The following is a 16,465-nucleotide window of genomic DNA, read 5'->3' as shown; positions in this document are numbered from 1 at the left end:
ATATGGATTCATTGGATGACCAGTGTAAACCAAATTTTGATGATCTTTAATGAGATTTTAAAAATTGTGGATAAAAAATTATCAAACATCAAGCTTATAAATTCCACAGCCTCCATATGCATATCAGCCGACCCCAATCTTGCAGAACATGGTTCTAGAGTGTCATGGTTCCCTTCAGTACGAAGACGGCCTGTCCAGATATGTTCACTCTCCCGTCATCCCTCACCTCCAGCTCCAGCTCTCCCCCTCGCTTGGAACACTGGTAGGCTGCACATACACATACACGGTTCAGGTAGTAAGCTGGTTCTAAGTTATTGGAACGACATCGAATCCAATGTTAAAAGTACGTTTTCCATGTGGAAAACATTTTCTTGAAATCGGAGGTTAATACACTACCTAAGTACAATATTATATTGTAGAAATATTAAGAATTAATGGGATAATGAATATAGGTTGATTACCAAGCATTTTCTTCTTTTGCAGTTTGTCTGCCCAATAGCAAGCTAAGACTGTATGTGCAGAACCTGCAAGGGAAAACGAGCAATTTCATTACTTGAAGTAACATGGTGTGATCATTTTATTAAATGATGATGCAAACCAAACTATTTTATATGCAAACATAAACCTAAATAAAATGGTCTGTAAAGAACTGCTTAATGTAGAAACATCTGAATAATCGTTTCATAATGTAAATATTTGTGCTACTCATTTAGATTTGTAATGTGATTTCAAGACTTGACTTGATAAATTCCCTCCCCCCACCCATACAGTGTGTGTTTTGTATCTGAGCAGTCATTTTTTCATACCAGTGACTGGATCCTCTGAGATGCCGTTCCATGGAGAGAAGAAGCGTGAGTAGAAATCATAGCCTGGCTGGCAATCTGGGGCTCCTAGAACAATGTATGGACATTAGTATTACGGAAAAGGGACTGCATTTGTTTATTGCTTTACAATACTGGCCAGCATTCACCCACACACACACACACACACAGTGTCAAACGTGCAAGGCAACAGCCAGCTCGCCAGGAGCAATGAGGGTTAGGAGTCTTGCTCATAGACACATTGACACTAGGAGGAGCCGGGGATCAAACTAGCAACCTTCCGGTTACCAGTCTAGCCGCTCTACCTCCTGAGCCACATGCCAACCACATATGGGTCTCTTTCTAGGTCAGCTGTAGAGGAGCATTGTGCAGAAGAGACTACCTTTCATGGTGATGATGAGTCCTCTGACTTTGCCACTCTTCTCACTGGAGAGGAGAGCGACTGGGTCCACCTTCAGACAGGTCAGAGCTGACCTGGGAGAGAGGAGGTCATGTATGTAGTGCTTTAAAAACAGCCCTTTCAGCGTTATTCATATAATACTATGACAAAAGGCAAGAACAATTAAATATCAATATTGTTTGAATTACGGCATGTCAAAGACTAGGATACAAGGCTTTGGAAAATAAATCAAATAAAAGTGATCGCTTTGTCGTTTCTATCGTAAGCATTTGTACTGATGCATCAATCAACCCGATACACAATGGCAGCAAAGTATGACCCAATGCCATTGATACCCTATAAGAATGTGTTTCAGTTCTGACCTCTCACAGGTGTCGGCCAATCGAACAAGGAGTTTCTTAGTGCTGGGGCTTAGATACACGTCCGTAACCGGCAGGTTCCCTACAGCAGCCTGCATCGACGCAGCACACGTTAAGAAAAAAAACTAAACTCACACAGTCCATCACAGACAGACGCATGCCATTCTCAGGGGTATTATTTGACTTGACCAAGCACATTAAGATCAAGGTTAATTATCCCCTCAAGGGAAAGACATGGTGTTGATTGCATTCACGGCTGTCTCCTACTCACCTTGAGGAAGTCCTTGAACTCATTGGGATCCTGCAGATGGCAATCACAATGTGTTGATTGTTGGCGTCATTTCTATGCATTATGTAAACCTTTTGCTACATCCTTTGGATACTTCACTTCACACGTTGAGCAGTACATGTGTGCTATAAATATAAATGGTGTTAATCAATTATTTTCCTCTTGATGCCTATGTTCACTGATGTACTAACGAGTAGTGTGTTTGTTTGTGCTTTACTCTTCAGTTCTTTTTGAAGGAGCACTGGGTGTGTTTGAGCTCTGCAGCAGACATCTCTCTCTGGATTCAAAATGGTACGCTGACCTGCCTGATGGGCGGGTTGAGAGGGAAGTCCATCACAATGCGTTCCCCACACCGGGTGACGGACAGCTCGCCACTCTTCGTCTCAAACACCACTGCTGGATTTACATTTTCTACACGAGACAAGACAAGCCAGGTTTTCACACAGATGGTTCATACATCAGGCAGCTCAATCTGTACAGCTTTAATTTCAATTTACACATTAAAATCGTAATGCAACCAATAGGTTGTTGAAACAAAATAGCATTGGGTAACGTTTTTGAGATTGTCTAACTAGAAGAAGTGCTTTGAGTGCGTCTTACTCTTGTACTGAAACAGAACGGCTGCAGTGGCCAGGGTGGCGTGTCCACATAGATTCACCTCATTGGTTGGTGTGAACCAGCGGAGGCGGAACCTAGACCCTGTCAATCAGTGAGATTCTCAAACATTTGGAAAGAGCTCTTCATGTAAAATAACTGCTGCATATGATAAAAACACCTCTCTAGTCAGATTTAAACCACCAAAAACCAAAGTCAAGTTATTTTAATCTTTGTTTATAGCATACCTGAGGGTTTGATATGAAAGTTTGTTTACTTTGGTGCTTTAAAAAAAAAGAAAAAAAAAAGATATATATATTTGAAGGTAAAGTGAAACATGTGTGTAGAGTGTAGAAACTGTTAGCTGGTTACTAAATCAGTCATTTTATTTCACATGCAATGCCTTTCCAGTTAAATGAATAGCAGGGTGGCTGACGCCTCCCCTCGGCACCCCTGGGTGGCGCCCCTGGTTCCAGTTAGTAGAAATCCCTGTACAATACCTACAACCTGTGGTTGAACAGATCCTTGTCATGTGTAGACTTATGTTAACAAAGCTTCTGGCCAGACTGCTGAGGATGGGTATTTTATCACTAGCTATACAATACCACCAAAAACAAACCCATGACTGTCCCAACAGCCAATCTCTCACATATCAGTTTGATAGTTAAACTAAGTCTAATACTAGTAGGCTATACATCAGCTATATATCATGGTTATAACTGACCTGTGGTAAAGTCATCTGAAGGGTTGAGTCTGGTGATAAAAGCCGACTCTGACAGGTTCATCTCCGCTGCTATTTTTTGGTAGACATCATCGTCAAGTTCCTGATAAAAGTGTATCAGTGAGAAGTTTCAAAAATAATAAGGCATAAATAAGGTAGCCTTAATTGTTTGGTCTACTATAGAGACAAGTGTAAAATATTGGCTATTTGCTGCGTTCAAAGAAGTTCAAAGTCCAGAAATAGTATGCTTCAGAGAGTGTTAGTCCAAACGGTATTAGCCAATAGCCCTACTTCTACAATACTTTACACTTAATAATACATTGTTCCATTTATCATTCAAACATTAGGCTACAAACATCTTATTTATTTATTTTTTGACATGTGCATGTATTTGGATATCGTAAAATAAAATGTTCAGCCTAGCAGGCTTTAATTTAATCACACATCAAACATTCGAGTTGGAAACATGGAAATAGGCCTATAATTAATAATAATAATAAAAAGACGAGGGCAGACGACGATCATCATAAAGATTACAGGTGTAGGCAACAGATGCACGGTGCGTTAAAATAGTTGGCCCTAACATGTCAATACTCACATGTAAAAGTGGACAAATTGCGGCAGGGTTCCCTTTGAACGGAAGGTTTGTAAAAGCGTCTACTGTAAATACTTCGATTTCCATTGTAATTGAAAGTGAACTTTACAGACAGACCTGAAGAAACGGTAATACTCAGTTACGTGTTGCCTGCTCTGAAGGGTTCGGGTCGTTTATATATCCTACCCTCCCCACTCACAACCCCTACTAAACATTCTGTGAAATAGATACATTAAAATTAAAATAATAGGACCATATGGTGACATGTTAGGGTAGGATAGTATAACATCACATTTATCGTCAAGACAAAAGTTGGACATTTATATTTCTATGTTTGAGTTTTAAAGCAGTGCGCCTCGAAAGTAAGGGACATCGGCTTTATCTCGCGAGATTACACCTGAGCGGGCACCAGTCGAGAAGTCACCTGAGGCTGAAGTCAATACAAGACACTGGGGACAACCAGCCTGTGAGGTCTGTGAGTCTATTCTTGCTATCTTCATTTGATGCAATTTCACGATTGTGACAAACAAACTGCAATATTGATTTTACAATATGCATGGAATGCAAGTCTATAGCCTTGTGTAGCTTGTTGGCGTCCTGTCTGCTAATGTTGCTAGCTCCCGTTAGCCGTAACGCTATCTTACCAACGCTACCAAGCAAACGTTGGCTAGCACATTAGCGTTCAACAAGGTTACGGTACACGGCAAAACGATTGCTATGCTGTCAAAATGTTTCGATATATCCACACGTTAACCTAGTGAATTGTGTGAATTGAGTTGAAACTGCTTTTGGACGTTTTAGACGAATTGTTTTGGCGCTTGTCACTGTGGGGTTGGGCTGTAACTTTAGTTGTAGTCCAGGCGTAACACTTGGCCTGGACAGCCAAGCTGGTTCTAGACAGAAGTCCTAGTGGGTTGGGCTCCAACTCTAGTTGTAGTCCAGGCTGAACACTGGTCCCTGACAGCACAGCTGGTTCTGGACAGTGGTCATGTTGGGCTGGGCTGTAACTTCAGCTGTAGTCAAAGCTAACAACTGACAGCCCAGCTGGTTCTCTGGACAGCGGTTTTGTGGGGCTGGGCTGTAACTTCAGCTGTAGTCAAAGCTAAGCTCACTGTCATATCGTTATTTTCATTGAGGTGTACTACAGTACTAAGTGGTATCTTTAACTGATAACAATGCGTTTGCTATAACGATGCTGCTTTCTGGATTTTCATCAACATATGTAAATTAATGTAAATACGGGATAAATTGCTCTTGAACAAAATTCTGCCCATATATTATGGAAAACAAGTAAGGAAGCCACACCTTAAGTCCAATAGCGAATTTACACGTCTGTGCTCAGGGTAATGGGAAATATTGATGTTTTCGTGTACAATCATGTAATAACGCACGTTTTTCATGCAACACATGTTGTTCTGCTTATGGCAGGAGTGATGTCTTCAAATGAGGAGGGTTATGTGGTACGCATCCGAGGTCTTCCCTGGTCCTGCACTCAGGAAGAAGTGGCCAGTTTTTTTTCTGGTCAGAGTACACTCACTCACATGTGTTCACCTATATCAGCACATTGGGCAGATAGCCCTACATTTCAGCCAACACCCATGCAATACTGCCTGACTGGGTCACATAAGCATCCCGTTAAACAGTGAGGCAGATTAAAAACCTGTTCCACCAAATTTACCTACAGGAATCATTGGGGCCAAAGAACGTACTCTTAAAAAAAATATGTAGTCGAGGAGGATGATATTCGTATTTCTCTCTCGACACTATAATCCATATTTTATATCGCTTAGTTTTTAAAGCACATTAACAGTCCCCCACATTATTCAAACATTTCGCTAAAGTTTGGATTACAAGCCACCCTCCATTCCACAAAGCTCAGTCATCGGTTACATTGACAACACCATAAGTTAGCGATCATGCATTCACAGCATTTCCTGTACATTTTGTTTGAGCTGGTGTTTATGCTGAATTTCTTAACGGTGATGCCCGGTGGTTGGGTGGCTTTGTGTGTTCAGACTGTGACATCGTGGGCCAGGTGAACGGCGTGTGTTTCACCTTCTCTAAAGAAGGCCGTCCGAGCGGAGAGGCTTTCGTTGAGCTCATAAACGCTGAGGACTTTAAGAACGCCATCGCTAAGGACCGCAAATACATGGGGCATCGCTACATAGAGGGTAGGTGACCCCCAGGATCTCTCCATATCTCTACATATGCTACAAAGAGTGAACATAAAATACATATACACAATCCACCATAGATGGGGAAGAATTCATTTTTGTGTAATTAGTGTGTTGTTAACTTCTCGGCATTGACCACAAACTTTCATACCTTTTTTTAATTATCTTATCTTTACATAAAATACATGAACACAATCCACCCTAAATATTTGGCCTGTTAAGCCCTTTGATACTGTAATGGTGATTAAGGGCTATACAAATTGAATTGAATTGAAAGAATACCGTTTTTTGAATTTGTGTGATGTTACCTGCCCGGCATTGACCACGGACTGCCATACCTTTTCAATAATTGTACCTTAAAACATAAAACACATTAACACAATCCACCATAACCGGGGAAGATTTCAGTTTGGTTGAGTTGGTGTGATGCACACGGGCCGGCGTTGACCGGTGCAGACCTGTTGTATTGTGTTTGGCTCTCGGTGCAGTGTTCAAATCGAACCGCAGTGAAATGGACTGGGTGCTGAAGCGCAGCGGGCCCGCGGACTACGACGGCTGCAGCGGCTGCATGTTGAGACTGAGAGGCCTGCCGTTTGGCTGCAGCAAGGAGGAAATAGTTCAGTTCTTCTCAGGTACTCACGCAAACACGCAAATGGCCATCCAGTAAGCTGCTCTCTTTGTATCTTTGTATTTGCGTCGGTGGAATGTTGGTAGGATATTGGCGAGAATTTATTTTTTTGTTCAACATAAACTTGCATAAACACTCACAAATAAAGATGGATCATGTTGCCATCTTTAATGCCAGTGTTTTGTACATCTGCCTCCCCTTGTCCAAATATCCATACCGTTGTTGGAATTACTTGTTAAAATGAAGTTACGTTTTAACAAAAAGTTTAAGGCGTTCGTATTTAAAGGCTGCATGTGTGTTTTGTATTTAGTGTGTCTGTAGTATGGTTTTACTGTGTTATGAAGTGTGTCCATTCCAGGGATGTTTATCCAGTCACTACTATTGTTCTGTTAAAGGACTGCAAGAGGCATTTGGGGGTGTGTCATATGCTACATGCAGGGGTGCAGGGAAAGGTTTTGAATGGGTGGGGTGGTTTTGCTGTTCTGAGTTGTAGGGAAGTGACCCCAGGACAACTTATCTGTGGGTCAATGTCCATTCCTTTAACTGACTAGTCTTTTTAGGAGAGCGGCCAATCACTGATTAACATTATTGAATGATGAGGTTATCCAATCATGTGTTGGGTGACCTATTAATTATGCCATTTTTATAATGTTTGTCAGTTTCTTTGAGCAATATCGCCATTACTAATTCGGTAACCAGGTTAGTTTAGGTGTTAAAAAAATTAAAGGACATTTTAATGCTGACCCAGGACAGTGTTTGTCGGTGGGGCCACCTCCTTAATGGGCACATTTTAAACATTATATCTGCCTATGCCTATTTTAATGTTATTGTACATAAGTCAACCGATGTGATTTCTATTTCCCCTTGTTTTTTATGATTGTAAAATGTATTTGTGCAGGGCCAGTTGTAGTGAATCAGCGGGTGTTCCATCAATTTCTACAGCATACATATCTCTCCCATCTATCTACCCACCCCTTTATGTATTTATGTGTGCTTGGGTTGAAGGGTTGAGAATCGTGCCAAATGGGATTACTCTGCCAGTGGACTACCAGGGGAGGAGCACAGGGGAAGCCTTCGTGCAGTTTGCCTCAAAGGAGATAGCAGAAAAGGCTCTGGGGAAGCACAAGGAAAGAATAGGGCACAGGTGGGAGAGAGGGGAACGCGATGGGATGGGGCCAGCTGGGCTTGACTTTTACACTGGACTCAATTCTGGGCGGGCATATTTTGTCGTGTTTATGGTTAAATGAATAATGAATATTTGGGATGGGTGTCGGGTAATGCAGTGTGTGTAAATTAGAGGGATATCGTTTTGAATTGATTCATTAAATTATTACACTGCTTATTGGGTGGGTGAGTTTGTAGCGAAATGTAAATCTGTTTTTGGGGCCGGGTTAAATGATAGTAGTGGATGGTTACTTGTAGGCGTTGTAATCTTTCAACGGGCAGGGTAGGCTATGGGTCTTGGTAACTTGGGTAGCATTTTATCTTCCCAAGTTTCATGTGTACTCTTCCTCTGGTAAAAGAGTTCGAGGCATCAAACAGTACTTCCTGCTTGAACATCAATTGAATAGTTGTAATGATGTAATCTGCAGCCAATCCGGGGCCCTAATGATGGCTAAATTCTCATTGTTTACTCCTCGAAATCTTGAGCCCAAGGCCATTTACGTATGGTTAGAATAACTAGGCTGTGGCATTGTCCTCAACGGTACTCCTATGTACTAGACATACATACGAGCACTTTGTGGAGTGACTAGAGGAGAAACACTAACCCATAGCCTTGTCTTCCAATGCCCTTCCGTTATGTCCCAACTAGAGTGGGCTAGTCATGTTTTAGCGGGGAGTTCAGGCTACGCAGGCTAAGCTACAGGCTAAGTTATCTTAAGGCTGTTTGTCGTTTTGTCTGCCTCTCTCTATATAAGTCAAGCGTAATGTGTGAGGCTAGCACTGCCACAGCCGATGGGATAACAGCGTCCCCTGCCCTGCGTCTCCCCCTCCAGGTACATAGAGATCTTTAAGAGCAGCCGCAATGAGATCCGGGCCTACTATGAGCTGCCCCGCCGGCCCATGGGGCAGCAGCGGCCTGGCCCCTATGACAGGCCCATGATGGGGGGCCCCAGGGGGGTTTTCTTCGCCCCGGGCCCCGGGCGTGGAGGGGCCCTCATGGAGCCCATGCGGAGCGGAGGGGGCTACGGGGGAGGTGAGTGACGACGTGGGACTAGTTTCGTGGCGATGTTGTGTCTAGGACGGGTGAGACTGCTAAACGCAGTGAGAGTTCTGAGATGTAGCAAACAATGGTTGGAGGGTGAAGGAGAACTGGATGTATGCACGGGAGAGTCTTCAGCAGGAACGCTACCTCGCTGTTCAAAGAACGGAGGTTTGCTCGGCGGTGAGATGGCAAAGGAAGGAACATAGCGGTCTGATCGTAAGACTGTCAGAGCAAGTCTTAAAAGAGTTAAAGCAAAGCTACATGGGGATTCTCCATCAAAGCCATCACACACTGCGAGCTAGCAGGTAGTGGTTACCATGATTTTAAAGGTGACACATTATACCACCAGATGTGGTTAGTCAGTGTGGTTAGCCAGTACACGCTGTGATGAAAACCTGCCTCTTCTGACATCATAGGTGGTAGTGTAATATGTCACCTCAAAGCTTCTCCCCACGTTGATCTAACTTGTCGCTGTCATCGGGGGTCGTTCTCTCTCTAGGTTACGGAGGCTTTGACAACTATAACGGCTTCAACAACTACTGCTTCGGCAACGGCATGTTCGACGACCGCCTGAGGGGGGGCGAGCGAGGGGGCAGAGGTAAGGGTCCGCTCTCGTGTTAGGCTTTGAACGCCATTTTGGTCAGGCAATTTTGTTCCACTTTGTTTTTTTCTACTGCGAATTGTAAGAGTCAACATGATGTGCATTTGCACGCGTCTGTCCAGGGATGGGAGGACACGGACACGGGCACGGACACGGACACGGACACGGGCACGGACACGGCGGGGGAGGGGACGGGGGCTCCGGGTTCCACAGCGGCCATTTCGTCCACATGAGAGGCCTGCCGTTCCGCGCCACCGACGGCGACATCGCTAAAGTGAGTATCGGCAGGAGGCCATGTCTGGAGTCACTCGTGGTTTTACCGGAGAAAGTTGAATCCCTCTTCAAGGGGATTAGACGGTTCGATTTTTGCCGTACCCTCAGAAAGTGTCTCTGGTTTTGTAGAGAGCGTCGCCATTTTACCCGAGATGCTATGTGTAGATCCCTTAAAATGTACAACACTGGGCTTGTGTAATTATTACCTATTCATAGCAAACACAATGCTGGTTCATATTTTGAATGATCTACAATTATGGTTTTGACAAATAACCCTCTTTTTCTCCAAATGGCTAGACTCTTAAAAGCCTTACTGCTAGAAAGGCCCGGGGTGACATTGAATATTCGGATATGTATTGGGCTGCTATTTCACTTTTAAAGTGTAGCACATCCATACGACTTCACATGCAAAACAATCAAAGCAACACTCGAATGAAAAGTGGAAGCCATGGTCTCGACCGTTGATGCGCGCTGTCGGCCCTCGTTGGTGTTGCACCACACTGGTACTAATAAGAAACGGCCGTACCCCTTTTCCCTTTGCCCTGCCGCAGTTCTTCTCCCCCATGAACCCCATGCGGGTGCACATCGACGTGGCGCCCAACGGCAAGTCCACCGGCGAGGCGGACGTGGAGTTCCGCTCCCACGAGGACGCCGTGGCAGCCATGTCCAAGGACAAGAACCACATGCGTAGGTTCTCCCCCCTCTCACATGCTTAGGTTCTCCCCCCTCTTACATGCTTAGGTTCTCCCCCCTCTCCTCATGCTTAGGTTCCCCCCCTCTCCTCATGCTTAGGTTCTCCCCCCTCTCCTCATGCTTAGGTTCCCCCCCTCTCCTCATGCTTAGGTTCTCCCCCCTCTCCTCATGCTTAGGTTCTCCCCCCTCTTACATGCTTAGGTTCCCCCCCTCTCCTCATGCTTAGGTTCCCCCCCTCTCCTCATGCTTAGGTTCTCCCCCCTCTCCTCATGCTTAGGTTCCCCCATGAGGAAGGCATGCCACTATTGAGCACAGGATGGGGCTGCATAATTAATCGGATTTTAATTATTATTTTTTTTTTTAAGTTCTCAGTTACGAAGTGTATTTTTTTGGAGAGAAATGCTGAATTAAGGCATCATGTTTTCAATCTCTAAGATAATGGTTTGAATAATCCTGATTTCAATATTTACCAGAATAATCACGATTTATGATTATTTATTTATTTTTTCATAATCGAGCAGCCCCAGTACTGGCCTACCTTTCTCATGGAGGTGCACAGACTAAACAGCCTTGTGACCAAAGGTGTCCGCTCTCAAGTGGCTTCTGATCTGAAGCCTCCTCGAGGGGCTCTGGTGTGTTCGGGGATGTCTTGATGGCATACCCGCACACTCCACATGATTTGGTCCAAAATGATGACTCGCTGTATGGTTAATGTCTTAGTAATTATCTTTCTAAATCCTACCTGGACACAAATCGGAGTACCCTTTTTACTGAGTATGAGATGGTGGGGCTAATTTAAGCTCTTTTTTTCCACAGAACACCGATACATCGAGCTGTTTCTCAACTCGACGTCTAGCGGGGCGGCAGAGATGAGTAAGAAGTTCTCACTACCTCTGTGTGCGTAACAACTGTTAGAACCACTGGATCCCATCCTTATTGCCTGATGTATCCCATAATATCAACACTGTCTACACACCAGCACCACAAGCAGCTGGTAACGGATAGATTATTTTCCACAAATAGTATGTTTTAATGTTACTTCTGGAGCAATGCTTCTTAGATGATCGAGGAAATGTACCATAAATTCACGTTTGGGAATTCGATGTGTTCCATGAATCAAGCAGTAACTCTCAGTTTATCTGAATGTATCCAAATAGTATTGGTAAGTGTAAAGGCAACACTCCCAATGATCTCTGAAATACATCCTCCGTTGTAGATAACTTCTCGAAACATACTCGTCAATTTTAATCGTGACATTATATCATCATGACTGTATCTTCTCTGAATCTTTCTCCAGGTCGCGGGAGCAGTGGTTACTATGGAAACTCGGGCGGTGGCTCGCGGAGCGGCGGGTTGCGGGGCGCCTTCTGATGACATCATCACGCTCGCCTCGACCCCGATGTTTTATGTTCCTCATGGCCTCGTTTCTTTTTTTAACTCTGCTCGGTTCAGCAGGGCAGATCTGGTGTCACTAGTTGTTTAAGTGAGAAAGTTGAATTCCTCTGGGTTTAGACAGTTTTTTTGCCGTACCTTCAGAAAGTGTCTCTTGGGTTTTGTAGAGAGCATCGCCATTTTACCAAAGATGCTGCGTGTAGATCCCTTAAAATGTTCAACTTTGGTTTAGCGTAATACTACCCATTCATAGCAAACACAGTGGTGCTGGTTCATATTGAATGATCTACAATTATTGTTTTGACAAATAACCCTCTTTTCCTCCAAATGGCCAGACCCTTAAAAGCCTTACTGCTAGAAAGGCCCGAGTTATGTTGAATTATAAATCTCATAATTGATCCGAAGTGACACATTGAATATTCAGATTTGGATTTGGCCGGTATTTAACTTTTAAAGTGTAGCACGTGCTTTTCATTTCCCAGCACTACATTTGCCTGGAGCTCTGTGTCTCTCTGCAGCAGCGAGTGAAGCATACGTCTCAGGAGAAAGAGAAGCATGGGGACGCTGTTCAACGCAGGCCGCTTTGTTAGTCCTGCTCCCCAGCTTGCTAAGGGACCGCGACTATAGAGACAGTAGACAGTAGTCTACTGAACAACGGCGTTTAACTCCACTGCCAAAGACTGTTGTCCAAATCGCTGGTGCTAATAGGGCTAGTATCCAACAGCTTTTTACCTCCCCACAAACAAGAAGCCATTTGATCTGCCTTCCCCAACAGAGCACCTATTGAAAGACCAGATCATATATATTGGGCTACAAGACTAATACCATCTGACAACACCCCTGGTGCGTTTCCATATGAGGCCAGATAAATGTGTGCAAGGGATTCTAGATAAGCTTGCTTGCTTTGAAACATTTGATAAATGTGAGCCGGTGTGTTTTCTATATGAATGTTTTCACATGTTCATTACAAAAAAAGAGTTGGGTATTTTCCATTGTTAGAATGGAAATAAAACAAATATCTATTTGAGCTCTGAAATTAGCTGAAACAGCTGTTGTACATTTTGCTTAATAAATTTTATATTTAATTCCACCTGTTGGTATTCTTTGTGTGTGTATTCGTTATGTTTCACTTAAAGGTCCCATGACATGCTATTTTATGTATTCTTTAATATAGGTATTAGTGGGCAACTAACACAGTATTCAAAGACGTTCCCGAAATTCTGCCGTGGTGCAGAGTTACAGCCACTCCGAGCCAGTCACACATTGAGCTTCCCCCAAATGCAATATCATCCCACTGCAGACACAAATGGGCGTTCTCGTGTGGTGGGAGTTCCCATTTACGCAGACTGGAACGCCCCCTTCTTATTCTTCGTCGACTTTCTCGCTGAACTGTATTAAAATTTCCAAGTGTACTACTCCGAAACCATGTAAATAGTGTTGTAAATAAACTTCCAAATCTTTTCAAATCTTAATTGGCAAATTACTTCTTTTTACAATTTATTCGTTACCAGCATTCGTAGTGTTGATCAGCAGTGAAATAGTCTGTGAAATAGTGTTACCCCTTGTGGTTTTTTTCATGACGACCAATAAAAAACGACTTATATTTTATTTGACAAAGACAACAGTGTTACCCCTTATGTTGTTTTTCATGAAGACCAATAAAAAACAACAGTGGTACCCCTGTCGACGATTTTGCAGGGATCCATTCCGAACCTGAGCTGTTTGGAGTATTAACCTCCGAACTTATCAATGCAACCTCGACAGGGGTACCACTTTCGTTTTTTATTGGTCGCCATGAAAAAAAAACATGAAAAAAATAAATAATTGGCCTTGTCAAATAAAATATAAGGGGTAACACTGTTGTTTTTCATCAGTCATCATGGGAAAAAAACATAAGGGGTAACACTGTTGTTTTTATCAGATGAAACGTAAAGGGTAACACTCGTTTTTTATCTGTCATGAAAAATCCATAAGGGGTAACCCTGTCGAAATGTATAGAATAAAACATAGGGGGTAACACTGTCGTTTTTATCAAATGAAACATGAGGGGTGACACTGTCGTTTTTCTTTGGTCGTCATGAAAAAAACCATAAGGGGTAACACTGTTGTTTTTTATTGGTCGTCAAGAAAAAAAACATAAGGGGTAACTCTTGTTTTTTATCGGTCGTCATGAAATAAACATAAGGGGTAAACCTGTCGATATTGATCAAATAAAACAAAGGGGGTAACACTGTTGTTTTTCTTTGGTCGTCATGAAAAAAAACAAGGGGTAACACTGTTGTTTTAATCAAATGAAACATGAGGGGTAACACTGTCGTTTTTATTAAATGAAACATAAGGGGTAACACTGTCGTTTTTTATCGGTCGTCATGAAAAAAACATAAGGGGTAACACTGTCATTTTTATCAAATGAAACATGAGGGGTGACACTGTCATTTTTCTTTGGTCGTCATGAAAAAAACCATAAGGGGTAACACTGTTGTTTCTTATCGGTCGTCATGAAAAAAAACATAGGGGGTAAGACTGTCCTTTTTTATCGGCCGTCATGAAAAAAAACAAGGGGTAACACTGTTGTTTTTTATTGGTCGTCATGAAAAAAAACACAAGGGGTAACACTGTTGTTTTTTATCGGTCGTCATGAAAAAAACATAAGGGGTAACACTGTTGTTTTTTATCGGTCGTCATGAAAAAAAACATAAGGGAAATAATAGAAAAACACACATACATTTTAATGTCATGTATATCCTCTTTATTGATGATTGATCATTGTGAATTTTCATCGCCCTCAGTGGTGCAGTGGAGTGTACTCTGCCTAACCCACTGGCGACCGCGGCTCAATTTCTGTGGAAAACACAATATCTTTAATTTGAAACGTAATGCTATCATGTCATATATAACCACAGACTTATTTAAAATACAAATCTCAGTGGGATGTGGAGAGAGCTGTGAGCTAACCCCCTGGAGACCGGGGTTCAAGTCCGGTTGATGTCCTCAGTTGGAAGACTCTTAGCTCTATTTCATGCAAAATTATAAAGTCAAGTATAACCATTGTGTTGACTTTATTCTGTGTCTTGATGGTGCATTGATAAGTTCGGAGGTTAATACTCCAAACAGCTCAGGTTCGGATCCCTGCAATAAAGTCGGCAAGGGTACCGCTGTCGTTTTTTATTGGTCAACATGGAAAAAACATGAGGGGGAACACTGTTGATATTCATCAAATAAAACATGAGGGGGAACACTGTTGATATTCATCAAATAAAACATGAGGGGGAACACTGTTGATATTCATCAAATAAAACATGAGGGGGAACACTGTTGTTTTTCTTTGGTCGTCATGAAAAAAACCACAAGGGGTAACACTGTTGTTTTTTATCAGTCGTCATGAAAAAAAAACATAAGGGGTAACTCTGTTGTTTTTCTTTGGTCGTCATGAAAAAAACCACAAGGGGTAACACTGTTGTTTTTGATTGGTCGTCATGAAAAAAAACACAAGGGGTAACACTGTTGTTTTTTATCAGTCGTCATGAAAAAAAACATAAGGGGTAACGCTGTTGTCTTCGTCAAATAAAATATAAGTTGTTTTTTATTGGTCGTCATGAAAAAAAAATTAAGCGGTAACACTGTTGTTTTTCTTTGGTCGTCATGAAAAAAAACACAAGGGGTAACACTGTTGTTTTTGATTGGTCTTCCTGAAAAACAACATAAGGGGTAACACTGTTGTCTTTGTCAAATAAAATATATATATATATTTTTTTCTTTTAAATGGAATCCAAATCATATGTAATATGTCTCATATTGGAAACTTTGGTTGGCTTTTATTTTGAAACTCCACATCAGAATGTTCTGAAACCTTTTGCGTGACCCCATTGGGTTGTGAACTATAACCCTGAAGTGAAATGAGCCTGAAATAACACATTTTTAAATTGAATCCAAAATCATATGTAATATGTCTCATATTGGAATGTTTGGTGTGGGCTTGTAATATGGCTCATATTTGGTGGGCTTTTTGAAACTACGCATCAGAATGTCCTGAAACTTCTTGGGTGACCCTGTGGGGTCTTGAACTATCGGCCTTCAGTGAAATGAGCCAGGAATAACTGGGCATTTTCTTTTAAATCGTATCCAAAATCATAGTAATATGTCTCATATTGGAATGTTTGGTGGGCTTTTATTTTGAAAGTAAATACCACAACGGCCGTAAACTTCCTTTGATAGTATTTGCTTTTATTGACTGTCTTTTTGTATGTACCCGACGAATGCTTTTATTTTAAACTAGTTCTGAGACGCTATTACCGTAATGGCTAGTATATGGCTAGTACAGTGGTTAAATTGGGATTTTCTATGTGGGGGGGCTCTGATCCGGAGGGGCCGCCGCTCCCCATACGCAGAGTACGCAGAGCCAAAATTAAGGTTGCAAAAAAAAAAATCCATGATAGTCGTTATATTAGTACATTAAAGAAATTATATACATTTGTTTTGAACAAGCCCACCGTTGTTTTTTTCTTAATTGTGTACCCTATTACTCAATTTGGGCAAATTCGATGTGTTGACCTATACCCCCCCCCCTCCTTCCCTGAAATGGTACACAGTCTTCAGTTCAACTCACCGTTTCCCAATTATACCCATATCATGTGACATATGACCTGCCATTAATCAGAAGAAGAAGATACCAGTATCAAGCTGAATTTAAACGGTACCAAAACGAAAAGAAGAAGTATT

At 42.3% G+C, this 16,465-nt stretch overlaps 2 protein-coding genes across 3 annotated transcripts; one reads left to right on the top strand and one right to left on the bottom strand.

Moving 5' to 3' along the window:
* Positions 1-16: 16 nt before the first annotated feature.
* LOC130402968 (phenazine biosynthesis-like domain-containing protein 1) lies at positions 17-4,088 on the bottom strand. Its single transcript, XM_056607062.1, has 10 exons — positions 3,783-4,088; positions 3,188-3,287; positions 2,470-2,568; positions 2,171-2,280; positions 1,852-1,881; positions 1,584-1,672; positions 1,204-1,295; positions 807-890; positions 462-524; positions 17-267 (listed from the first exon to the last, which is right to left on the bottom strand). The coding sequence occupies exons 1-10, from the start codon at positions 3,864-3,866 to the stop codon at positions 155-157; spliced, it is 864 nt and encodes a 287-aa protein (XP_056463037.1). The 5' UTR covers positions 3,867-4,088; the 3' UTR covers positions 17-154.
* Positions 4,089-4,169: 81 nt separating this feature from the next.
* Positions 4,170-13,415, top strand: hnrnph3 (heterogeneous nuclear ribonucleoprotein H3 (2H9)). 2 transcript variants are annotated; one of them, XM_056607061.1, is made up of 11 exons: positions 4,170-4,250; positions 5,208-5,300; positions 5,795-5,950; positions 6,442-6,585; positions 7,587-7,725; positions 8,579-8,778; positions 9,287-9,385; positions 9,511-9,662; positions 10,213-10,348; positions 11,171-11,227; positions 11,652-13,414. In XM_056607061.1, exons 2-11 carry the CDS (start codon positions 5,213-5,215, stop codon positions 11,723-11,725), a joined length of 1,245 nt encoding a protein of 414 aa, XP_056463036.1. In that variant the 5' UTR covers positions 4,170-4,250; positions 5,208-5,212; the 3' UTR covers positions 11,726-13,414. The 2 variants fall into 2 exon arrangements, with proteins under 2 accessions (XP_056463036.1, XP_056463035.1); XM_056607060.1 differs by having other exon boundaries at positions 4,192-5,300; positions 11,652-13,415.
* The last annotated feature ends 3,050 nt before the right edge of the window (positions 13,416-16,465 follow it).

The sequence above is a fragment of the Gadus chalcogrammus genome, chromosome 14, assembly GCF_026213295.1.
Source record: "Gadus chalcogrammus isolate NIFS_2021 chromosome 14, NIFS_Gcha_1.0, whole genome shotgun sequence".
Classification (NCBI taxonomy): domain Eukaryota; kingdom Metazoa; phylum Chordata; class Actinopteri; order Gadiformes; family Gadidae; genus Gadus; species Gadus chalcogrammus.
Note: the sequence above shows the minus strand (reverse complement) of the source record. Positions and strands in the feature narration are given on the sequence as shown.

What these genes read in the sequence shown, in the direction of transcription:
- LOC130402968 (XM_056607062.1), bottom strand. Translation starts at nt 3,866, where the DNA reads ATGGAAATCGAAGTATTTACAGTAGACGCTTTTACAAACCTTCCGTTC. An exon ending in CGTTCTGTTTCAGTACAAGA is followed by an intron (nt 2,281 to 2,469) that starts GTAAGACGCACT and finishes TGTCTCGTGTAG; the next exon opens with AAAATGTAAATCCAGCAGTG. An exon ending in GCAAAAGAAGAAAATGCTTG is followed by an intron (nt 268 to 461) that starts GTAATCAACCTA and finishes GTGTATGTGCAG; the next exon opens with CCTACCAGTGTTCCAAGCGA.
- hnrnph3 (XM_056607060.1), top strand. Translation starts at nt 5,126, where the DNA reads ATGGGAAATATTGATGTTTTCGTGTACAATCATGTAATAACGCACGTT. An exon ending in GGGCGAGCGAGGGGGCAGAG is followed by an intron (nt 9,386 to 9,510) that starts GTAAGGGTCCGC and finishes GCGTCTGTCCAG; the next exon opens with GGATGGGAGGACACGGACAC. An exon ending in TAGCGGGGCGGCAGAGATGA is followed by an intron (nt 11,228 to 11,651) that starts GTAAGAAGTTCT and finishes ATCTTTCTCCAG; the next exon opens with GTCGCGGGAGCAGTGGTTAC.